This window comes from Canis lupus, chromosome 27 (assembly GCF_003254725.2).
Source record: "Canis lupus dingo isolate Sandy chromosome 27, ASM325472v2, whole genome shotgun sequence".
Lineage (NCBI taxonomy): Eukaryota > Metazoa > Chordata > Mammalia > Carnivora > Canidae > Canis > Canis lupus.
Genome location: NC_064269.1, coordinates 33384768 through 33410038, shown reverse-complemented (window position 1 = coordinate 33410038; position 25271 = coordinate 33384768). Strand labels below are relative to the sequence as shown.

Genomic DNA, 25271 nt, shown 5'->3' with positions numbered 1-25271 from the left:
ATGATTATTACAAGGAGATCAGAGAGCAAAGTTCTCAACTAGAGCACTTGCTCCAGGATGTGAGGAGTCCACATGGGCATTCACTCACAGAGTATAATTAAAGACCAGCATGCTGTTTTACCGAAGCTCCATCATTCAGAGGCAGGGCTATGAAGGATCTCGGCTTGTCCTCTTCTGGACTGATTCCCAGGCCTTGTCTTACAACTGCCCATAGGACAGGGCACCAGGATTAGGTGGGGAAGAAAATCAGAAGTAAATCTGATCATTCCTGACAGTGGACAGCCACTGATGCATTAGATGGGAGAGGAGGAATGAGGATTTCCTTTGATGATTAGCTAGGATTTCAATGGGCAGGGCCCTGTCCCCCCCTCTCTCTCCCCCTCCCCAAGTGAACATTTGGACAGATAACTTCTGTTTTGCCTATGCCCATGGTAACCAAGTCTCCTTTTTGGTGAGGAGGAATGGGCTTCGGTAAACAGATCTATTTGTGTGACTCCTATTACTCATTTGAAGCAGTGTCACTCCTTTTTCCACTGTGGTCTATGTGTGTGAGTCAGAGAGAGCCTAAACAGGCTCTTTGAATTGATGGCTCACTCCCAGCCTCTCTTGACCAACTGCCAACCTAGCAGGGCGTAGCTTTACCAACAAATCTTTTTTTTTTTTTTTTTTTTAAAGTCAGACTGATTCATAGAAACTCCTTTAAAACAGAGTGAAAAGAAACCACCCATCACACACCCCAGCACACCAGCGCTGGAAACTTATAACCTCGGGAGGCACGTCCCTCCCCTCACTGCGGTCACATACCTCCAGAGGAGCGGACCAGGCAGCCACCAGCTCCGGCCACTCAGGGCACATCAGTCCCTTGGATCCTCAGGTAGGAAAGCTTTCAAAGCTGCGGGGAAGCTCAGCAAAGTTTCGCTTTCCTTCTCCGCTGTCCTTCCGACCTAGTCATCTAAGCTTTGCTTTTTCTTTTTTTCTTTTGCTATTTTTTCTATGATTCTCTGAATTGGACTCTTGAAACTTCTGGCTAAAAGTGGATACCCAGACAGACTTTTTCTATGAGGTTCAGACAAATGCCTTTTGACGGGGGTTGGGAGACTCATGCAATTCAGCAGGACTGGGCTGCGGTTGTGCTTTGCAGTGACCGGGTTCTGCTCGGGAGCAGGGACTTTGGAACCCACCAGGTTATGATAGTCTTTATGGAGGAAACACTACATACCTTTGAAAGGGCATCCTGACTTGCCAGATGTGTTCCAGGTTGTCCGTTTTGATTCAGATTGCTTCAGGACTGGAGTTGTTTCTCTTGTTGGTTGTTTGCTGGTCTTTTTTGGATGGTGGTGGAGAGATAAGTGCTTTTCAGTTTACTTTTGCTGTTGTTTTTACAGTTTTTTACTACTCTTTCAGCTTGTTCATTCACTTCTGCTTAAATTTAGATCTTTTTTTTTTCCTCCTGGAGAGGCAGGAGGGAAACTGGATTTGGAAGAGAGGGTGGGGTGGGGGAACTTCATCTGCTCCCATAAAAAATAAAAAAATAAAATAAAAAAAATATTGAATGGCTTTGTGCTTCCACCCCCAGAAACAGCTGAATTTTAGTGCTGAGTGAAAAGATGACATATTAGAAACAATAAGATGATTTTTTAGGTGGATGCGGAATTTTTCCGCATGGAAGGCGGTGATTGTTTTGGACTATTCATCTTCTCACTTTTCCAACATGTGGTTGTGCAAATGCAAACACTCGGGCTAATCATAAAGTGAATCTGGAGAGAAAGGAAAAGGAATGATTTCTATTTGCTTTTGTTTTACATTAGCATTTTGGTTGAGGTGTGGCCCATTTCAACATAGATACTGGCTTTATTTTTCCCTACATAAACAAGACGAGGGGAATGACAGGATTCAGCTTGTCTGACAAAATTAGGCTTTTCCTTTAGAAATGCCGTTCGTTAGAAGAGAAGATTTAAATGTAATCAGCCTGTGTACATTGTACAGACAAGGCGCCTTGTAAAACTGCCCTCGAGGGGATGATTAACTAAGTGCAAGGGAAACTTTTCAAGATGCAGGGAACTCCCACATTTGCTTAAAATGTTTATTATTTCCAGATTACATGGATGTGGATGAAGGGAAGCCATTATTAAGTTGATAGTAGTGGTATTCTATGAATCTAGTACGGACCTTCTTGTAGTTCTGTGCAAGTTAAAACTATAAGCAATATTGAACCAGTCGGCAGGCAGAAAATACTGACAAATCTGAGGATATAGACCATCCTGAATCGCATTTTTTTTTTTTTTTTTTTTTGTGTGTGTGCAACATTTCATGTTACACTGTAGCTCCCTAAGTGAGGAAATAGGCTGTATGTTATTTCCTGGAGTTTGAGGGCAATTTTGAATTCCTGCTTTCCTTGCTGCCTCAGAGAAAGAGTGAGTGCCTCCGAGCTCCTTAGCTGCAGGAGTTTTTCTGGATTTCAGCTGTAAGTCTTTGAAAACACTGAAATGTGAGGGTTCTGTTTTCCCCCTGCTGCCTCCCACCCTCAGAGGCAGATTGAATTCCACCAAAGACTCAGAAGAATGGGGCGGGGGTGGAGTGCTGTCTGGAGGGCTGCAGGACATCCGGTCTGGCGTCCTGGTCAGAGGACCCCCCAGATTTCACATTGTTTGAGGGCACTACACTGTCCTGGAAGTTGGCAGAGGGCCATCAGGGGCCAACCCGGAGCAGACCACATCCCAAACAGATGCTGGCTGCCTCCCAGGAGTACAGGGCACATCTCTGAGGAAAGGAAAAGCATCCCTTCCACTGACCAGAAAGACTTACTGTGACTTTCTCAACTCTTCCTGCTTCCCTCTGGAGACCAGCTTAGGCCCATCCAGGTCCTGGGGGGAGAAAGAGCGTTCTAGACCCCAAGGGGCCTTGAGTAGGCTCTATAAAGACCCTGGAATGCAGACCCTCTTGGCTGTGTCTGGGGGCTCTTAGGGCCTCAGTTGATGCCAGATGCACTGGGATCAGTGGAGAGAGAGCAGTCAGAGACCTAGAAGGCTTACATATGAAGCAAAATGTTTTTCTATAGACTCCTCAGAGCCTGGTGGGGAGTATATCTGAAAAATGGCCACAGGAAGGACACAAGGCAAGTTTAGTTATGTTCTATCTTGAATTTCGTGCATCAAATTCTCAGTTCGGGAGGGATTCTCAGTTTGAAGAACGATTTATTCATTCTCCTACCACATGCAGAAATCCTATTTTTTACCTCTCCTTGGACAGATGGCCACTTTACATTCCCTTAAAATATCCAGAATAGGGGAGTTCCCTACCTCAGAGTGTGCCTCTGTGCTCCCCCACGCCTGCCCTGGTGCCACATTGCTAGATAGCTCTAATTATTAGAATTTCTTAAATTCAGCACAAGTGGCATCTCTGTAACTTCTATACTTTGTTCATACTTCTGCAGTCCTGGGCGTGCAGAAATGATCTATTCTGTATTTGTAGTTTCTCTACCCAGTGCCCTTTATCCTCTAAACACTTAACAATATTTAATGGTAAAGCTTGATGGGTCAGTATTATTATTATTAATTTTATTACTATTACCTAAGACTTAGAAATAGCAGGAAGTGTTTTTAAGGCTTTGAAACTATACATGTGTCAGCCATACACACATGATTTGATTCTGAGGTATTTCATTTTCTACACACATGAATATGGCTTTGTCTTTCACTTACCACATGTATGTACATGGCTGCCTAACACAAAAGCTTGGAGACATTTGGGACTCTTGGATGTGCATACTCAGAGGGACACACCCAGTTTGCTACCCACGAGGTCATGGTTAAATCAGTCCAATACCAGAGACGCAGGCTTCTAACTTGGCCCTGTTGGGGTGATCCTATAACTTGGTTTATGGTTCCTGTAGCTCACACCTTCACATTTTTACCATTTTACCATGGAGCCCCTGTCATGATAACTACGGGAACAAGCCGACAAACCATTGTAACCCCAGACTGATTGCTGGCCTGCAAAATGGGTCAGTCCTTGAGAAGAGCTCATAATCTTTAGCTAGTGTGGATCTGAAATTTTCTGATCATAAATTTCTCTTTTCCAGTACTCTTCCTAGTTTTGCTTAGATGATCCTGGACTTCTGGTCAGTAATCAAAGGAACCCAAATATGATTCTGATTAGAAGTTTACTTGAATTCACAATTCCCCAGCCCCCAAACACATATGTCTGGAGACCACTCTTTGTAATACTTCAGTCCCCAGTGTCCTGAATGGGTAAAATAATTTCTTTTAATTTAACTGGGGCATCCACTGACATAAGCATAAAGATAAAAGTACAAACCTTTGTGGAGATCGCTGTTTCTCTCTCTTCCTTTTTAAAAATATTTGGGTCAGCGTTTTCTTCCCTTTTCTGGTTATAGGCATTTTCCTAGAACTAAAATGGACTCCTTTGCTCTTGGTGCTGGGTTTTATGTGGATGTGGCAGCTTTTGTATTTCCTGAGTCTGTTTCATGAATTCTCTCTTCCAGTGGGGTCGTTAAAATTGAGAACATAGGCATAGGTTGAAAGTGGTGGCAAGAATCTCAGGGCAGACGCAAGATGGCTGAATAGGGAGATGGAAAGGGCACAAGGCAAGTTTGTGGTCTTGTCCTGACTCTGCCTTAGGAGCATGGGCAAATCCCTTGTCTTCTTGATTGAAGGCACTGAACTGGATGGTCTCCAAGGCCCCTCATGACTTTGAGATTCTAGTGTTCTAGGATTTTATCATTGCGTTTTGAGAAATCCCTCGGCTCACGCTAATAGTTTAATCTATAGGAATTGGTAGAAAAGTTAAATGAGGCATCCTGTTGCATTGCAGGGCATTTTCCAGAGGATTGAGGGCCCAGGCAGCCTCCTCTGCTCATCCACTCTGAGATTCCTTAGGCCTTATCATCAGATAGCAATGAGCATTTCACCCAGCTCTTGGAAGACAAGGAAGAGGTTCGGTTAATAAAACATCCAGGGTGCCAGCTCTGATGAGAAGAGGAGGCTGCCTGGGCCTTTATATAAGCCTGTTAAGATACCGACAACAACAAGAGATTCACCGATGACCAAACCAGGTTCAGAGAGAAACTGAGCTGGTCCTGGGACAGGAGCTCCACCCTCTTCTCTGAGAGGGAGACCCTGCAGCAGGAGGGTGTGGCAGTAAAGGTGTGGATGAGAACGAATAGGAGGGGAGGAGAGAGGGATCAAATGCAAATGATTGGGTTTCCTTAGGCCCGGATGTGGAGGGAGAGAAGAGGTGCCCCTGGAAAGCCTTAGAAGAGGGAGAAAGAGTGAAGTGGAAAATGAAAGACAGGGAGAAAGCCAAAGAGCAAAGGAGAAGTATGAGGAGGATTCCACTCTTATTCCTCCTGCCCCCGTTTTTTAAGTAGACCACGCCCAGTGTAGAACCTAACATGGGGCTTGAACTCACCATCCTGAGATCAAGCCCTGAGCTGAGATCAAGAAGTGGAAGCTTAACCAACTTATTTCCACTTATTTCCTTCCCTTCTTGTCTGGGGACCCCACCACCACCACCACCCAGTGTTTCAGAACAGTCCGTAGTGCCAAATATTCTTTTCCTCGTCCCCTTTGAAGAATCTTTGTTGCCCAAGGAAAAAATATTGGTCAATACATGCTCTGTGTCATATGAATTTCCATTGGATATTTATGCCAACAGAGCAGTGATCTCCCTTGATGCTTTCCCCCCTTTCAGAAGAGTCAGATCAGAGCTAGGAGCAAAATGAAGTCCTTGATCCTTTGACTTCTTTCAAATAATCAAAGGTCCCTCCCTAGGGGGCTGATGATGGGGAACTGGAGAGAGGTTTGCTACCCTGAAACAGTGAGTTGGGCTGGCAATTGCGTTCCATCTTCCCTCTGTGGGATATGGCTTTGGTGGGGAAGGGACCCTGGTGCTGAGGGCGGGGCCAGGGCAGAATGCTGGAAGCACATCTCAGAACTTGCACTGTGGGGATCTGGTTTGGGCTTTTTGGTGGCCAGGTAAACTGGCTCTGCTGGCGGGCCTCCTCAGCTGTATGACAGAAAGAAGCAGCTGCCCTTGGCACCTTTTTGAGGGGCTGTGTTGACCCTCTGATTGACTAGGAGCTGGTGGGAGGAAGAGAGTGAAGGGTAGCTCTGGTAGAGGTTCTAGAATGTCTGCAGAATCCTGAGGCCAATGCGGGAGGGAAAATCATGCTGGAGTGGAAGAGGCCTCGGTGTGGAAGATGGGAGATGGTAGGCTTGGGTTCTGATTCTGGTTCAGCTCCAGGGAAGGTCCATTCCCTCCTTTGTTCAGGGAACAGACTAAATAACCTCGATGCCTCTAAATCCCTAAATAACCAAGTGCCCTCAAGAAGAGCAGGAGCCCCTGCCACCCACCCAGAGCCTCTGGTGGCAGGCTGCCTTCCGCCCAGCTCCACAGGCTGCCAGGCCGCGGCTTTGCTGGGTGAAGCATGTTGTCGCCACCTACTGTCAACCCACCCAAGCGCCGCCAGGCCTGGGACACACCTTGATTTTCCTCCCAAACCCTGGTTTTTGTCTTGGCAATCTCTCCTTTGAAGACGTCCTGGTGGCCAGAACACTCCTCTGGTGTCAGAAGCAGAGGACAACTGCAGCTTCTGTCCTCACCCTCGGGGGACACCACCCAGTGGCCTGGCCAGCTGCGGTCTGGGGGCGTGGGCTGGCAGAGGCATGAGGCCCAGGTCTGGCCTGAGCCTTCGCAGATGTTGCCAGATCCACCCCCTCCTTGGACAGGAAGGAGGACAAGGGGGAAATGAGAGAGAGAGAGAGAGAGAGAGAGAGAGAGAGAGAGAGAGAGAACGGTTATTCTCCTTGGGAGCATTTGCAAAAACAAGGTTCATTCCACTTGTTTGCCTTTAGCATAAGTGTTGGACCTCAGATTCTGCCAGAGAAGCTAAAAGCCCATTTTGCTGGCCTGGAGCCTCTCATTTTAAAGGAAATCAAAGAAAAAGCAACAACCATATAGCCTTTGCTCATCAGTCACGAATCCTCACACTAGCCCTCTGAGGTCGATAGATGGCAGTTAAGAAGTGTTGGAGTCAACAAATCCCCTCAATGTATACTTTAAATATCTTACAATTTTAATATGTCAATTATACCTCAACAGCACTGAAATGAAAAAAAAAATGGTGGTTCAGGATTTGAACCTGGCACCCATGCTCTTTACTACTATGTACTCTTATCTCCGTAGGAGCCACCAGCCAGAGGTATGAGATTTTCCCAGAGTCAGCAGTAACTCAGAGGCAGAATTTTTTTGAGATTTTGATTTTCTAATAGGTGCTTCTCTTCCTTCCTTCCTTCCTTCCTTCCTTCCTTCCTTCCTTCCTTCCTTCCTTCCTTCCTTCTTCCTTCCTTCCCTTCTTCTTTTTTTAATAGCAATCTTGTTCCCACACTCCCCATCCCCTGGTTCTTCATCCCTAACTATGCGAGAGTCTGTGCTAGTTTATACCAGTAACAGATACACACTACCCTTTCTATAATACCTCCATTTATTATTGATAGACCACATTTGGGAGATGGAATTCCCTTCTCCGAAGACCATGAAAAAATAGTTGTTTTCCCTGGAACAATGTAGTTACTTTTGTGGCTTGATGCCTGATATTTCTCCTGCTCATAAAAACTGCCCTGTACGTAAAAACATCAGGCCCCAGGATGACGTGGATATGGTGAGGTACAACCTGAAATTCTTTCCTTCCATACCAAACATCAGATATTCAGAGGCAGGAGGAAATGGTCCTTTGGGATCCTTTCTCTCCCCCTGTTTCCCACGGAGAAATTAACATCCCCTTCTCCTACCCCTACGTAAAAACAATATTTAGAATGGAAAGTACGCCCGACAAAAAATAACAATAACAATGGCCAGAAAAGCTCATCCAAGGTCTCATCCACTCAACCTGCTTTTAATCCCAGCCTTTTCCTCTTCCAGATACATCCTCTCTGACTGCTCCCAAAAGAGAGTGTTTCCTTTTCTGCTTTTGTGTTTAATGGACATCCACTTTGCCAACCCAAATGATCCTCGATGGGACACAGACACATGAAAAACAAACTGACCAAAGCAGAATGATACTGAGGTTGAGACCATAGAAAGGCGTTGGTGCTGCCACTCTACATGGTGTCCTTAAGGAGAAGTGGCAGCTGCTGGGTGTCACGCTAGGGAGATGGCACAGAGATAGGGGCTGACTCATGGAGCGCATGTGATCAGGGGCAGCTTTGTCTCTCATCTTTTCTCGTGCCTTGAAGAAAGCACCATGTCTTTGGTCAGATGGTGTGAGACAACTTTTTTCAAAATTTACAGTTTTCCAGAAAGAGATGGAGATTTCGTAATCGGGAAAATATAAATCAATGAGAAGAGAGAGTTGAATAAAATCTAACGGTTGAATAAAATCAAGACCATGTTATGATGTGATTGAGATTTGGGGATCTAAGGTGATGTCTTTTGGGTAATTCTCTGGTAACCTGAAAGTTCTGCTGAGAAGGTGACCATTCTAGGAAAGGTGTGAAGAGGCAGCTTTAGATTAAGGGCAGAACTAAGATCAAGAGTATTATTTGCCAAGAGCAAATTCTGATTCATTGTCAGAAGGACTTTCTGGTGGGAGGGTCTTAGCAAGTAGTGAGCGCCCTGTTATTGGAGGAGTTTAAGCATAACTTAGATAGTTCTGTGGTGTAGGTTTGTAGTTGAGATTCATTTATTAGGAAGGAATTTTAAGGCCCCTGTTCTCAGTCCAATGATTCTATAACTTAAAGAGATAGAAAAGTTAAATCTGCTGACAAATTAGTTTTTAGAAATTTAAGGTATTTTCTTTGTATCTACTTATTTCCTCTTAAATAAAAGGCAATATATATATATACACAATATATATATACACACAATATATACAATATATATATTGTATATATATATACACCCTTGCGTATTAAAATGTCAAAGTTACTCAGGAAATATTCATATGTTTACAAAGGCATTTATATAGGAATATGTAACACAGAGTTTGCATTTAATAAGATACAATAGTAGTGATGTATAAATAATTTCTACAGAAATAATGTAAGTGGTAATATATAATTTCTAGTAGTAATTCTAAATTAATGTATAAATAACAAGAGTAATGTATAAGTAATTTCTAAAAATTTTAAGGACTAAAGTTCATGTATGTAAGAAAAAATTGCCTTCTTAATAACATTTATTTGCTCACCGAATGGATGTTTACTTGGTACCTGTCATAGATAAGACTCTCTCTTCAGAAACTTACAATCTTAGGGGTTGGTAAGCCAAATATTTCCATAAGTAATTCTGTTACCAGGCAGGCTGCCACTAGTGGTTTTAGTAATATGATAGTGGGGAAAATGACTACTTCTGACCTATGTATCTGGGAAGGCTTCCTAGAGGAGGCAGGATTTGAGTTTCCTTGAAAAAAATTTGATAGCTCCTGGAGGAAGGACACTTGACAGCAGGGCTGTCTTTGGAAACTTTGGAAACCACATTATCAGCATTCCCAGGGCTCGAGTAAGGTGTTTAGAGCCTCTTGCCTAGTGACTGGTGGAGGGGGTGGTGAAATGTTTGGAGGATTTTGAGCAGAGGAGTGACAAGTTCAGATAATGCAGTGGCGTGGAAGATATGTCAGAGAAGGAGGAGCTCAGAAGGAGGATCCTGCGAGAGGCTGATGCTTGGGCTAGGTTAGGATCTGAATTGGGCAAGGACAATGTGAGCAGGAATTAAGGAATAGATGAGGGATAAATAATAAAGGAAGAACTCATGACCTGACTGTGCTTTGGGCAATAAAATTGGGTTGAGCGGAAGGAGAGACGGGGAATTTGGCAGCTGACTATTACTGCTCTCTTCTCATCAGAGAAGATCGGGTTATCCAAGGCGGTCAGGAAAATGACTAAACTGTCTTCTATCTAGCCAGCCGATTCACATGCTCTCAGAAGGCTCTCTTGCACCATCTGGTAGAGGATGCTCCACTGTGCCTTTGGGAGAATCTTACCCACTCTCAAATGAGTCATGAACATTTGAGCTCTGTGAGACTCCCCCTCTGCTCACACAACCCCTGCCCTTCCCACCCTCCACCTCCATTTTTTATTATGTTTTACCCTCAGGTTCAGGCTACTTCTTCAGCGATTCAAGCCCAGGATTTCCACTACTTCCTTTGCTGGAGAAGTGGGTTTTTGATTGTTTTTTTCTGTTGTATTGTTCCCAATTATTGTGACCTAAACCACTCTTAAAGATATGTATCCCCCAGACTCTGGTAGTGGCTCTTCAGTAAACACACATATTCTGTGGCAGGAAGAAGTTATCTGATCCTAGCTTAACAACTATGGAGCTAAATTACGAACATCTAAACTCCCCTACTGTGTCTTTAGAAGTCCATTATTCTCAAGGTCTGCGCAGTATTCGGTACTCACCAGAAAAGGAAAGGTGTTCACAGGGTCCTGATTGATTTCTCAGGGTCAGAGTACCATAAAAAAAAAAAAAAAAAAGAAGGCAAAGAGGAAGTGCAAGGCAGTCTCAGAACTACGTTTCTTTGATTCTTTCATATTTTAGGGGAGTAGGAAGGTTTTAAGTTTTAAGTGAATGGAGACAAGTGGAGATGACAATTATTCCCCCCCATATTATTTAGTCATTTACACATCCAATCACCAGCAATTGTAATTCTCAAGGTCATTTCCACTAACTATAATGGTTTTCTTTGGGCAAAGAACTGAATCCAAATCTAGAATGGTCAGCGATTTTGAGGTTTGCATTGGGACTAGGAGCATAAAGAGACTGCTTGTCCTCTGTGGGCTGGGCAATTCGAGAAAAAAAGGAGAAATATGAGCAGGAATAAAAAATGGTGGTGGTGGAAAGGGAACTGGCTGGCCTGTGCATTTGGAAGAAAGAACAACAGAAAAGGGATATCAGAGAGCTGAGGTGTGGCTCTAAGTCTCTAACTTCCCTTTCTCTTTATACTCCATTTCTTTCTAGAGTCAACATTCATGCCTCCTATACTTTTCTGTTTCTCACCCAGTCCAATGATAGCCCTGAGCACTCCTCTCCCAAGAAGTCCTATTCTGCTTACAGTGATGGGTGGAGAAATGTGTTCCTGGCACCTCACATAGAATAATCAGTGGATGTCCTATTCTTCAAGAACCCTGTGAATGGACTAGCTCTGTGGGCTGGAGTCTGAGAGCTGAAGTACCATAAATGACGTTATGGGAGTTCCCAATAACCAACTGACAAACTGGGACTGCCCAGTGCACCAAATGCTCTGAGGGGCAGGCATTGCACCAAAGTATTCAGGATTGCAATACTGTTATTTTGTACTTCCTGGTTTGAGTTGCCCAGCTGTGACTAAGGGTATGCTTTCCACTGGAGAGTGCCATCCAAAGCATTTTAGAGAGGTGTGAGGAAGGAGCTAATTACTGTTTTAGTGAAACAAATTGCCAAGAAAGAAAGTTGTAGCAGCCAATACTTCCAATGATATGAATGTGCAGAAATGGTCTCTTTTCAGTGCTTTTGTATGATGCAAGATACAGACCAGGGTAGGGAATGAGTCTCCCTGTAAGTTATGCTGCAAGTAGCGGGTGGGTGGAAGTTTCAAGAGCCTGAGGCCTTCTTTTATCCCTATTATGTTCTGCTATTCAATAGATCTCTAGACATTCACCTATTAGGTAGTTCTCATGGTTATCTATAAAGATCTCAAAAACTTGCCCTTGTACCCCACCTCTCGCTGAGAGTTTCAATCTGCTGGGGACTCTTTATTTTTTATTTTATTTTTTTTGTAAATTTTTATTTATTTAATTTATTTATGATAGTCACACACACACACACACACACAGAGAGAGAGAGAGAGAGAGAGAGAGGCAGAGACACAGGGAGAGGGAGAAGCAGGCTCCATGCACCGGGAGCCCGACATGGGATTCGATCCCGGGTCTCCAGGATCGCGCCCTGGGCCAAAGGCAGGCGCTAAACCGCTGCGCCACCCAGGGATCCCTGGGGACTCTTTAGTATAGGGTCTGGCTCACTAGGAATAATAATCTAGGTCAGAAATTTAAGAAGACTGTTCATTCTGTTTCTGAAGGTGTTGGGGAGGGTCCCTAAAAACAATGGAAGCACCTCTAAGCTGACAATGGATGATACTAATAAAACCTGACAAATTGGGGGCAGTGAAAAGATGGAGAAGCTACATACATTATGCACTAGCTCCAGCTAAATAGCCCCTACTTCTGGCTGGATGCAGCAGCCAAAAGCAGAGGGAATTATGTGTTCTGTATTAAGAGCTCCAGCTAATCCAAGACATTTTCTCCTTTCCTTGGTAGATAGATGTGACACAATCACAGGAACCTAAGATGAAAGAGAGTTACTTCTTTGCTTGCTTCTCCCACCCACTCCTCCAGCCGGCAGCAGGCAGGGGAATAATGATCAGGTGGGGCTTCGGTTTAGATCAGGAGTGAGATTCAGCCTTGGTTCTTGAACGGTGGCAACGGTCTCATTTCATAAGCAGACCAGAGCACACTTAATTAAAATGTGCCACAGTCAGCCCAGGGATCAAACAGTTCTCATGTCAGGCGAAGAGAGCCTCCTCAGACAACTGGCCTGAAGGATAAAGTGGCCAGGACAAAGCAGCAGAGCACATGCAACACACACGGGGAAGTGCCAGGCCCTGGGTAACAGGGGACACTCCACAGCAGGGCACTATCGAACCTCTCCTCCGTAAAGCCATTACCCTCTAGATCAGGAGTGAGATCCAGAGCCTGGGGGTGCAGTGGATGGGCTCAAGTGAGCTGCAGTAAGAAAAGGGTGTGTGGAATGCAATAACAATCAAGTCATCCCAATAGAAAGGGCGAGCAGGAATGAAAGCAATCAGAGGATTACATAGCAAACCAAGGAGACAGAAAGTGCTGCTGAATTCCCAACAGCATGTAAGGCAGAAAACTCACAGCATTTCTTCTCCCTCATTTAAGAGGACTCACTTGGTGTATTGTATTCTGTTCTTGGCCTCTCCATCACTTCCCTCTATTAGGAGGAGGATGTTTGTCAGTTAGAAGCCAAAGGAATAAAAAAGACATTTATAAGACCAAGGAAGATCAAACATATAAATTGTTATGTAATATTTGTAATTCCCTAGAGTCAGCCTCTTTCTTTCCCCATGAAGGGCAAGATCAGGATCCAGTGATGTTGTGAATTTTGGGGGTGTAGGGAGGATGGTCAGGATAGGACAGAGAAGAGTGAGATTTCTCCTTCTGATTCTCGAGGGTGTATTCTTAGTGGTGTCCCCACTCAAAGGGCAGGGATTAGACATAATGGCAACTTCTAAGAGGACCAAAATGGTTTATACATACTGCCTGGTGAAGTATGTAGCAGGTATCCTATTACTTGTATTTAACAAGGGGTAGCCTGGTGACTAACTGACTTGTTATGTTGACAACAGCTACTCTCAGTTTCACAGACTAATAATGGTGATACTAATAACCACAAGCAAAGCAGCCCCATTACTACCTGCCATGTGGCAGACACTGTGATAGTTTCATGAACATGATCCATAACCCTTGTATTTCCCTGTATGATCAGCATTGCAGCCCCTACTTTATATAGGAGGATACTGAAAATGGAAGAAATGGACTAGATGATTCTAACTGAAACTGTTTAATTCAAAACCTCTTTTCACTGTACATTAAAGTCAAGCAGAAAATTGTGGAGGTACGCGCGAATCTGCAGAAAACAAAAATGAATTTGAATATTTGAATGCGCAGGGAGATTATTAATAGCAGGCATGAAAGCTCCAAGCTCTCCCCTGAGGTGGCAGGATAAACTTCATGATTTTTGTCATTCACAGTGAAATTGGACAAATTCCTACAAAGTAGCCTGGGGTGGAGGGAAATACTGGGACTGGAAAGGAAGGCAGGGGCTGTTGGTACAGGTTGGGATAGACGGTGGAAGCCAAAGTCTGACTCTAATTCTTGGCCTGTAAAGAGCAGGACCCCTTCATGTACGTTAGGACATTCTAGATTTTTTTTTTTTTTGAAAGAGCATTCTTAATTTTGAGTACCTGATGAGGAAAGTGATAGGAGATAAAGGCACTTGAAATGTTGGGATGATAGCATTAGTGCTTGCCACTAGATACCCGGGACAGTAGGAAAGTGGCTCAAACATGCTCAAAGCTTCAATTAAATTAGGTGGAGTGAGGGGAGAAGCGGGACAATTGCAGGATGTGTCCAGCCATCTCCTCCCTAGGTGGGGACATCCACACATCCACCCCGGTGTGAATAACCTCCAGCTCTTTCCTTTTGAAGTCCCTTGAGACTGCATTGCACCGTAACTGTAACTATCTTGGGGATGAAGAAGCACTCCCTCTGCTGTTGACATAAGTCGGAATAGGCACTCCCATGTGCATCCTTCATACTTTCTTAATGATCAGTGGACTCCCTTCTTCTCCTCTGCTGAGATTATGGCCGAACAGTTTGGTTTATCTATGCCCACTCTTAATCTGTATTAGTTCCCAATCCTCCCACCGTGTGATTTATGCATTTGCCTATCTTTGCCACGGAGTCCTGAAGGATTGGACTTTGTGTAAGTGTCATGCACAAATAGAAGGCCCATATAGTGGTGTTTCAGGCTGCATACTTCTAAAGCCCTGGAACTGACGTATTGCATCAAAGAAAATACAGCATTTTGCCCTAGACCAATAGCAGAGTCCCCACCATGAGGCACATCCAGCCAAAAGGCTCAGGTGCAGTAATACAAATCTGAAATGTTTAAGCAGTAGGTAAGCAGACCATTATGCCATAATTAGGTGGTTATAATTACTGAATACCAAACAGCATTATAAATAACAGAAGTTGTGGCTCTCACATTTTTTATATCACCTAGGATCAAATTAGTAGCCTATTCAGTCTATGGGCACTGAGTAATAGCTGCTATTCTGCAGAAGGCATCCACATCTATTAATATCGCTGAATGTGCAGTTTGATAGAGCCACGGACACTTCCCTAGTGGAAAATGGGGATTTATATGACATTGTCGCACAGAAACCTGGAAATTACAGCTGTGAAAAGGCCTTCTAAAAACCAAGTCTTATTTTGGTTTTTAAAACACAAACAAAATAAAACAGTAACAGTGATTACATGTGTTTTTAAAAAATTTTTCCCCAAACAGGCTGTATTAGAGAGATGAGTATATAAATACTTGAGAAGCAGAATTATGTTTATATTTATATATATATATATATATAAATAGATGAATAGGCATTTAGGAAACTAGGTTAACAAGATGTTTTTAGGAATTTATAATGAAATTGTGACATGGTTTTTATTGCAACTCCTGATTTTAGTGGACAGTCCACATGTGTGGGAAAGCTGAATTGTCTGATTGAATCTGACAGTAACCTTTTTTTGCCTCCTTTATCTTCTCTTCTTTTCAGAACTCTCATTGCTCTTTGAGGCATCAAAAAGCCAAGATGTTGGTACTACTGGCTGGTATCTTTGTGGTCCACATCGCCACTGTCATCATGTTATTTGTCTCCACCATTGCCAATGTGAGTAACATGTTCTTTTGTTCATTCATTCACCCAGAAGTTATTTGAATATTTACACAAAGTGCTACCAAGTACTACACAATCCCTACCCCTCATGAATATACAGTTTAGTTGTGGAAAAAAATAAACACACACTTGCACTTCAAACAAATAGCAGGAGGATAAAAGCCAATGTCTTTGGCGAGTGACCAAAGCCCTTGCCAGGGCTGTAGGCGTCGAGAGGCTGCAGAAGGCAATGAGACTTCTTCAGTCTCCCGCAGAACCTTCTCGGGAGGTAGAGCTTGGTGGATGGGCAGATGGGAGGGGTCTCTTAGCAGAAGATGAATCCTGGAAGGAGCACAGGGATGCATTCTGGGCAAGAGTGCTGGCCAAGGTCCCCTGGGGAAAGGGAGAGGCTTTGTTCAGGGCAGAATGGGGACACCTATGTGGCAGGAGCAGAACTTCCTTTCCTTCTTCTGGGAACCTTGATTAGAAGGATAGATGGGAGAGAGATGATGAGAAGCTTTGGTTGCCACACTGACCCATTCAAATTCTGAGCAGCGAGTAGCATATGAAGGTGGAATTTTGAAAGATTAACCTGGTTCCAAGGAATTAGCTTGAGTTCAAAAAGAAAAGAAAAGAAAGAAAGAGAAAGGAAGGAAGGAAGGAAGGAAGGAAGGAAGGAAGGAAGGAAGGAAGGAAGGAAGAAAGAAAGAAAAGAAGTAACAATATGAAGGCAGTAGTAGCTTTTTCTCTCTGAACCTTGGGCTACTCTGACCTCTAGTGGTAGTTTATAGCATCAAATTTGCCTTTGTTGTGCTTTTCTCAAAGAAACAAGACTGCTCCTTGCAGGCAAAAATCAAGGCCAACAATCACTAGACGGGGAAACGGTGGCTCTAGGATCTGTTCAGGTCCATGTTACAACTAAAGGACTGATGTGTTTTGAAGTTCAGATAGGAGAGTTTTGCTAACGTTGGTGGATGTGGGTCACGAGCAAGGCTAATTTAAGAATCTTCGCCCATGAGGCCTCCTCCGGACCTCAGGTTAGCCTTTCTGTGCACCAGCCCCCAAGTCTTTCAGGATAGCAAGCCTGAGAAATGACTTCAGACTGTCCTAGTGGATGCTAGAGTGCTGAATACTGAATTTTCAGCCCCTATATAGGGCTTGGCATACAGTTGTTTACTGAATTGAGAGCAGGTGATCACACATCCTTGGCCCTGTCTTTCCAGCAATGCTCATTCTAACAGGTGCTCTGTGTGGACAAGGCAGGTGTGTGTTTCCCAGGAGAATAATTGCTTTTCTTGGGCTGGGTGGGAAGGGACAGTGGCACCACAGTGAGCCTTGGGAATTACATCTCGATTACTCTGCTACTTTCAGGGGCCCCCACCTCCCTCTGTTTAGATGGAAGTGGCTTCTTGACACCCAAACTCACTGCTATTTTCTTAGTGGTCCATATGCTTCCTATTTGCCTCCAGATGAGCATTTTTTTTTTCATAACACCCATAGTCCCTTACATGAAATGGTCTTTTTTTTTCTTTTAATATTTTATTTATTTATTCATTAGAGACACACACACACAGAGGCAGAGACATAGGCAGAGGGAGAAGCAGGTTCCCTCTGGGGATCCCAATGCAGGACTCGATCCCAGGACCCCAGGATCACGACCTGAGCCAAAGGCAGGCATTCAACTACTGAGCCACCCAGGTGCCCCTGAAATGGTCTTGATAGAGCGTATGGTTGTGCATACTTAGAACAAATCACCTCATCTAGTGTTTCTTTTACTTAGAACTCAGAATTTTAAGCCACTATGATTGAATTATTTCATTTTTTTCCTAAGTTACAAGGGATGTGAAACCCAGAGATGCTAAGTGATTTTTTAAAAATGATTTTATTTACTTATGAGAGAGAGAGAGAGAGCGCCAGAGACACAGGCAGAGGAAGAAGCAGGCTCCATGCAGGGAGCCTGATGTGGGACTCGATCCCAGGTCTCCAGGATCATACCCTGGGCCAAAGGCAAGTGCTAAACCGCTGAGCCACCCAGGGATCCCAGCTAAGTGATTTTTCTTTGGCCACACAATCCTTCATCTTTTCTCTTGGGACTTACGTGACTTCAGTTTTAGCCAGATCTCATTTCCGCCAAGAGATGGGGGGCTCAGCCATATTTGTGGCTCATTACGGGGTATTGCTTAAGATTTGATCCTGACACCAATCTGATAATGCTATTTCTTTTTCTTCAGAAGCAGAGGGTCAGCTTTTGAACAACTGCTTGTTTCCTTTTGGTTGCAGGTCTGGGTGGTTTCAGATTTTACAAAAGCATCAGTAGGTCTTTGGAAAAACTGCACCAGTGATGGCTGTGATGATGTCCTGTCCTATGCCAGTGAAGGTATGTATGGAAGGACCGTATTCAGTACCGACAATTCGCGTGATTGGGGAGGCAGGCAGCCTGCCGGGGACGGATCTGTCTAATAACGCTGTTCTCATCCTGTATCCCCAGACGCCCTCAAGGCAGTGCAGGCCTTCATGATCCTCTCCATCATCTTCTCCCTCATCTCCCTCGTGGTCTTTGTGTTCCAGCTCTTCACCATGGAGAAAGGAAACCGCTTCTTCCTATCCGGGGCCACCATGCTGGTGTGCTGTGAGTATCCTAAGGGGCAGGCTCTGGTGTAGGCAGGAAAAGCTTTTATGTAGGTCTTACCATGGGCGTTTCTGGCCATTTGGACAGATGACCACATGGCTTAGTGAAGCTGCTTTGGACAATTTTCTCCTCTGATTGTTCTCTTTTTGAGCCCCCCTGCCAGTGTTTGGAATAAGTACTGTCACCTGCTTTAAACAGATGGCCATGTTTAAACCTAGGGCTCCCTGGTAGCTACCAAGTGGCTGGGCCACATCCGTTGCTAGTGGTTGTATACAAGACACTCGAGGGCAGGAAGATGAGAGTCCTGAGAGAGACAAAGCCACTGCGACAGGGCTTGCCAGCAGTGCTGTTCTCATTCTTCTGCCATTCTTCCCAAACACATGCCATTTGGTGAAAGGCTGTGTTCTCTTGCATTCTGGGCGGCCTGCCTACATATGCTGGGATCCAGAAGGAAAAGCTGGTTGAGGGACAGGAGGGTCTGTGTTTTTTACTCTACACTTTTAGCTACACAAACCAGTGCAGATGTGAGAGCCCAAACACCTCTAGTTTATCAATACAACTATCGAGGTTGGTTCAAGGCATATCAACAAGACCATGGTTTGGGGCTCAATGGCCAGATTTTATTTTCCCAGTGAAATTTCCCATTTTGCTAGTGAGGAAAACAGGATCTTTTAAAAGTTATACAATTTGTTTTCTTGGTTTTAATGTAAAAAAAAAAAAAAAACCAAACAAACCAAATGATTTTTTTTTTCCTCTTGCAGGGCTGTGCATTATGGTCGGAGTATCCATCTATACTCATCATTATGCCAATGGTCAGGGAACTCAGTACCAGAGCAGTCACCACGGCTACTCCTTCATCCTGACCTGGATCTGCTTCTGCTTTAGCTTCATCATTGGCGTTCTCTATCTAGTCCTGAGAAAGAAATAAGGCTGAACAAATTCACAGGGATCTGGGGGGTGGGGAGAAAGAAGCCATTGGATCTGGGCGGGAAGTGGAAGATACTATGCAGGAAAATCCAAGAGTGGGGAGGGGGGGGCGGGGAGGGGAAGTAGGGTGGGAGAGGCTGAAATTCAAACCATTCTTGAGGAGGTTCTCTACTGTCGAGCCCCTGCCCTTGGGAGAAAGTAGTTGGCTAGTACTCTGCTGTTCCCTTGATGCAGCAGGAGAGCCTCTCTCCAGCCACCAGACTTGGCCTCCAGCTGTTCTCAGTTACACACACTGCCTGGGGCCCCATCGGCTGCCACACCACTGACTCCACTCCTAAGGCTGATTTCTGGGTCTTGCATTGAGGTTCTCAGACCCATTGCATCAAGTTAAAATAGCGGTACAAGTTCCAGCAAGAGCAGATATTGTTTTTGTGTTGAATATGCTAAGCCTGCCTGGAAGCCATCCCGCCTTTCTGACCCAAAGCAAAACATGACATTCCAGTCTGAAGGACCTATACAAGGGCTTTGACTAGTGAGCCATTATCCCTCTTTAGAACAGATACTTAACTCTGTGGAACTCAGTGGTATTTGTGACGAAATGGGAGAAAGAGATATAGTCCTAAAGCCAAATTAGTGGGTTAGTGAAGCCAAGAAAGAACTTTTCACAGTGGAGGGCCTGGGGGATGGTCAGAACCCAGACCAGACCTCACACAGCTGTCCCTCATGGAGACCTCTTGCTATGGACTTTGCTAGGCCTCTTGCTTAAAACTAAAGCAACTCTTCTGGCATTTTGGTAAAGCCACTAGTGACCAATTCATTGGTGAAAGCACCACACAAATTACAGGACCAAGGGTCAATCTTGTGACAGTGCTACGGTAGGGTTACGTTTTTAGGACTCCCTGTCCATGTAGTCAGTGTTTCTTTTAAGAACATATTGGGAGAGAGAATGGACATGGTTCCTTGTAAGATGATTTATTACTCTCCCTCTAATGATAACTCTTGAGTACATTTTTGTTAATTATCCACATTGGGGATTAGGACTCTTAGGCTCAGTGGCAGTTCTCACTTTGACATGGGCTAGAGCCGTTGCCTTTCAGGGGCCCTGCCTATCCCCTTTCACAGGTGAGGCAGGGTAATTTTGGAAGCATAAGAAAACACACACAAACCAAAACCAAATTGATCCTTTGGTGAAAGGTGCTATATAATTGTCAAGTATTAAGTGTACTAGATTCCTGTCATGATTAGAACAGAGTGCCTGCATTCCCAGGAGAATCAGAAATTTCCCACAAGATAAATAAAGATATAGGTGACGGGCAGATATCTTCTTTAAGAGAAAAAGTAAAAAGCAAAAACTCTTATGGTGTCCAGTCAGTTGGTAATTGGGCTGTCTGTTTCCATAGGAGCATTTCTATATAGGATTTAGTAGCAGTATGCTATTCCTGGTTAAGCAGGCATTGCTCTGGCCTGGAGCAGCTATTTCAAGCCATCTCAGATTCTGTCTAAAGGGGTTGGTTTGGGAAGACATTTCCTTTATTACCTGAGAAGATCTACCCCAGGGAGAATCCGAGACATCTTGCCTACTTTCCTCCTAGCTCTCCTTATCCCATTTCTTGCATACCTTTCCTTTTTGGGGAGTTGTTATGCCATGATTTCTGGTATTTATGTAACAGGACTATGACTAAGTATATTGCTCTATGTTCATTCTGGTTAAGGGAATATTGAGGGTAGGCCACCAGATTACCTGGGCTGGGGGTAGAGAGATGGCAACAAAAACTGTAGGATGATGAACTTTTTAATTATGATTTAATTATCACATGATTATAGATGGCTGTTTTATGTTCAGAGGTATACTTACATATCAGATATACCCCAAAGAGATACTCACATTGTGTTGAAAAGTCAAGCTATGACTGGAATGAACCATGTATTCCCTTGTCTTTTACTTTATTTCTGTGACATTTATGTCTCATGTAATTTGCATTACATTGGTGGGTTGTTCTAGTACTGTATTTGGCTTTTTCTTTAATAGATTGATATTTCATATACTATAATTGTAAATATTTTGATACAAATGTTTATAACTCTAGGGATATAAAAATAGATTCTGATTCCCTTCCCTGTGTGAATGTTTTCTTCCTAAAAAATGCAGGACAGTGGGGATAATAATGACATTTATACCTAATGAAGTTGTCAAATCAGTGTGATTTGAACAACTTGGCATTAATTTGAGACATTAAACTACTTTCTGGTAATACATTAGGCATTTCTACAATAACTCTTTCAAGCAAATGAATGTTATTAGGTATAGTTTTAGCTTACTTTAATTAAACCTCTAAAGCAAAAAATAGAACTTCATAAGCTAATACACCAGGAAGATGTTATGGTCTTGAATCAGAATGACTTATGACATTAAGAAATGAGATACTTGTAAAATTTCTTTGAAATAGCCAACACCTCTAATGTGTCTTCAAAATACAAAGCAATTCACAAAGGTATGCATCACATTAGCTTTGCGGAAACCCATTCATTGCATAAATTGGGCATATCTGTATGGGGCAATGAGAAAAGGAAAGCTTTACTACTTTCTGCGAGCAATAAGGACTGGAGTTAATGGTGGAAAAGCAGAGTGGATGCTGTGTACCCTAGCATCATGTAAACACCAAGATCATACAAATGGTTTTAATGTGGATTTGGTGCTTTGTCAGTCCCCTGTGGTTTCGGACAATATAACTGCACAGTAATTACACAAAAAATACACAATGGAACCTGAAAATAAAACTCTAACATATTTTAAAGTCAGTTAATCAAATTGCATTGATTATTGATACCCTCTCAGAGACCTATGTGATTTCTTAGCCCTCTTCTGGGATACTATCATAAGAGGCTACTTCTTTCCCTTAGTTCTCCCTGGGATTCATTTCCCCTTGTCATTTGCCGAGTCATGGATCAGACCTCCAGAGCATCCTTTCTTCCTTTCCTTCTATAGATCTTTAATCAGAATCTCCAATAAGGTCTCAAAACTACTCAAAGTTTCTCTTCTGCCAAGATGAAATCTTCCATCTCGAAGATCTAAATTGTGAATGGCAGTGTCTTACTCCAGGATTCTCCGCGGAAATAGGACCAATAGGATGTATAAATTATACATAGAAGGAAATTTATTTTTAAAAATTGGCTCACATGGTTATGGAGGCAAGCAGGTTCAAAATCTGCAGGGAGGATAGGGCTGGTGGGCTGGAGACCCAGGTAAGAGGTCCAAAGACTATCTACTGACGGAATTCTCCCTTGTTTAGAGGGAAGGGGTGGTCAGTCTTTTGTTCTATTCAACTGATTGAGCCCACACACGTTATAGAGGGCAATCTGCTTTACTCAAAGTCCACTGATTTAAATGTTAATCTCATCCAAAACACCCTTACAGAAACATCCAGCAGAATGTTTGGCCACATGTCTGGGCACCATGGCCCAGCCAACATGACACATAAAATTAATCATTGTGGAGGAAACATTCTAATTAAGAATAAGGCACCAGCTTACCAAACATTTTCAGAAATAATTTAAAGGAAGCTTAAACAGTGGAAATCTTTATGTTTACAGGTGATACTTGGCTCAAAGATGATCTTGGATATCCTATAAAAAGACAGGAAGTTGTCATAGTCCCTTTTATAGAGCAGCTTAATAAATATTTGTTAGATTCAATGTCTTAGATAGGGTCAAATTGAATTAAGGTGGTTAAGAAAATATTCTTAAGTGAAACTGGCTCAAAATCATGAATATAGGGAAGATGAGCTACAGAGCTCTCCATTACTATGTAAGAATGAGATGTGCAGGCAAATGACAACTTGTTTATTTATATAAGTGATAAACATGAGGTGCCAAATGGTTAATAGGAAGCTACAACATTCTGCATTGGACTCAGCCATTACAGTCCCAGTGCAAAACCCTACTGGCTTTAAAGCACACAAGAATATTTCAGTAGGGCCCTGAAGGAAGGCATATGAAAACTAAGAGGATATTGTACAGGACTCCACACTTAAACAAAAAGAGAAGCTCTCGCCTATGTTTACCAAGATATAGTCAGGATATACCAAAATACAGATAAAATTCCCTAGCAAAAAAAATATACCTGAACTTAAAAGAAGGCTAGATTTTGGGGAATAGAGAGGAATGAGGTAGAGTGGTGTGGGAAGCAGGATGAAAAGAGAAAAGCTTGTTGGAAATTTTGGAGTAGATTCTGAAGAGGATTGATTCATTTTAAAGAGGTATTTTTAGTCCAAGAGCGCATGCAGTTCTTGAATATAGAGCAGGTAGGGAAGGATGTACACTGATCACGTGGAGTCCAAGGAAAGGAGTGTTTGGGAGTTCACCTAGTCCTGTTTCTGAAAGAGAAACATGTGGGGCCTCCTCATGGGGCAGGAGGGCGAACATTAAAACTTGTATTGATAGGGGATCCCTGGGTGGCTCAGCGATTTAGCCCCTGCCTTTCACCGAGGGTATGATCCTGGAGTCCTGGGATCGAGTCCCACTTCAGGCTCCCTACATGGAGCCTGCTTCTCTCTCTGCCTGTGTCTCTGCCTCTCTCTCTTTCTCTTTGTCTCTCATGAATAAGTGAATAAAATCTTAAAAAAACAAAACAAAACACTTGTATTGATAAACCATTGGGTGCTAGGTGCTGTACCTAGAGGCCAGGGAATGAAAAATCAAGCAGACATGTTTTCTGTCTTCATCTCATTTACAGTCTAGCCTGGGGGTAAGACTCATACCTAAAGAAAATGGAAGGAGATCCTCTGGGAGCACAGAGGAGATGGAAACACTGCCACTTAGGGGAGGATGGAAGATTTTCAGGTCTTCATCTCTTCCTCATGGCCCTTATCCCACCCCATGAGCAATTAGCTGACAACCCTTATGGATTTTACCTCTGCTGCATCTCTTACCTACCCAAATCTCCCTGCCCCAAAGGCCATTCTTTTGGTCTAGGCTCTCATTGTCTTCTATCTGAATAACTGCAGGTGGGAAACATTCCAGTGGCCTCTAGTCTCCACCTATTCTCTCCAACTTCTCCGGATGGCTGTTGATGGATGCTTCTCTATCACTGCCAGGGAGCCAGTCCAGGGCTAGGAGGACCAGAATTCCCATGTAGGATGGCCAATGTTTATGGGAGGTTCATAATCTTCTGGTTAACTGATGATGATCAACAAGGGCTATAGAGTGAGTCTCAAATCAAGAATGACTGTCTTCATATGACAAATGAGGGACTTCATTATTTTAAGAGATAAACTGAATGAGCAGTGGGGGGTGGGGAAGCAAGAACAAACTGTTAAGCCCTTCCCAATATAGGAATGGGTCAGGTTCCAAAAGTTGTTTTCCTAAGTCGGTTGTTGGTTAAACTCAGAGCGTATTTTTCCATAGAGACAATTCAGAATTAGTTTGCTTATGATATGAGCTAAAAGACTTTTGAAACCTAGGCTGGAAATAAGTTTAATAATTTTTGAACTATTATTATTTTCAGTGGGACTGAGTTAGTTTATATTCTGAAACCTAGAATCCTCTGTTATCCTTCTAAACCCAGGAGTATATCTGATGGAGAGTGGAATGGAGAATAGATATGGGTCCATATTCAGAAGACAAGGCAGCCTGTTCCCTTTACCCTAGCCATGTTCAGAGTTTGCCACTGAGAGTAGGAGAACATGGAGTTTAGTATGACTCTGTCTGGCTATAAACATACACAGCATATAGTTTTTAAAATTGGGTGTTAAGCTGGAACGGCTTGCTCCACTGTCTTCGTCTCATGGCTCAAAATCAATCTTAATTTTCACACTTGTGTTATCATATCAATGGCTTCGATCCAGTCTATCCAGACCTTTGGAATGATTCTAACTCCTTAGTATAGTAGTCAACATGCCTTTGGGCATTATGAAATCTTACTATTTTAGTTTGATTTAACAACTTCTCCTCCCTCTTACAAAATGCTGACATAGGGAAGATATATTTATAAGTTTTAAGGTGAATCAAGATCCAACCTGTTTTGAGTATTTGGGTACAATTTTGCAATTGCTCTTGAGGTAACTAGACATTGCAAAATCAAGTTTGAGAATTATAGTACTGGATTTATGAGGGAAGTAGATTATACTAATTAATCTGACATTTAGTCATCTTGTTTTTAAAAAGTTAAAATCTTTCTGGCAGTAATATTCACATCCAGATTTCTTT

At 43.2% G+C, this 25271-nt stretch overlaps 1 protein-coding gene and 1 long non-coding RNA gene across 4 annotated transcripts in view; one reads left to right on the top strand and one right to left on the bottom strand.

Annotated features, from left to right (window-relative positions):
- Nucleotides 1-8342, bottom strand: part of LOC112665420 (uncharacterized) — a 51475-nt gene extending 43133 nt beyond the window's left edge. For all 3 annotated transcript variants that reach the window (XR_003140362.3, XR_007406401.1, XR_007406400.1), the window contains exon 1: nucleotides 1220-8342. This is a non-coding gene — a long non-coding RNA (uncharacterized LOC112665420). The remainder of the gene's footprint in view (nucleotides 1-1219) is intronic.
- On the top strand, nucleotides 130-21183 carry EMP1 (epithelial membrane protein 1). The gene is made up of 5 exons (XM_025455151.3): nucleotides 130-874; nucleotides 15413-15526; nucleotides 17792-17888; nucleotides 18000-18140; nucleotides 18902-21183. Exons 2-5 carry the CDS (start codon nucleotides 15449-15451, stop codon nucleotides 19066-19068), a joined length of 483 nt encoding a protein of 160 aa, XP_025310936.3. The 5' UTR covers nucleotides 130-874; nucleotides 15413-15448; the 3' UTR covers nucleotides 19069-21183.
- The last annotated feature ends 4088 nt before the right edge of the window (nucleotides 21184-25271 follow it).

Excerpts from the sequence above, each read along its gene's own strand:
- EMP1 (XM_025455151.3), top strand. The coding sequence starts at position 15,449 with ATGTTGGTACTACTGGCTGGTATCTTTGTGGTCCACATCGCCACTGTC. Across the intron at positions 15,527-17,791 it reads TTGTCTCCACCATTGCCAAT|GTCTGGGTGGTTTCAGATTT; the intron begins GTGAGTAACATG and ends TTTTGGTTGCAG. Across the intron at positions 18,141-18,901 it reads GGCCACCATGCTGGTGTGCT|GGCTGTGCATTATGGTCGGA; the intron begins GTGAGTATCCTA and ends TTCCTCTTGCAG.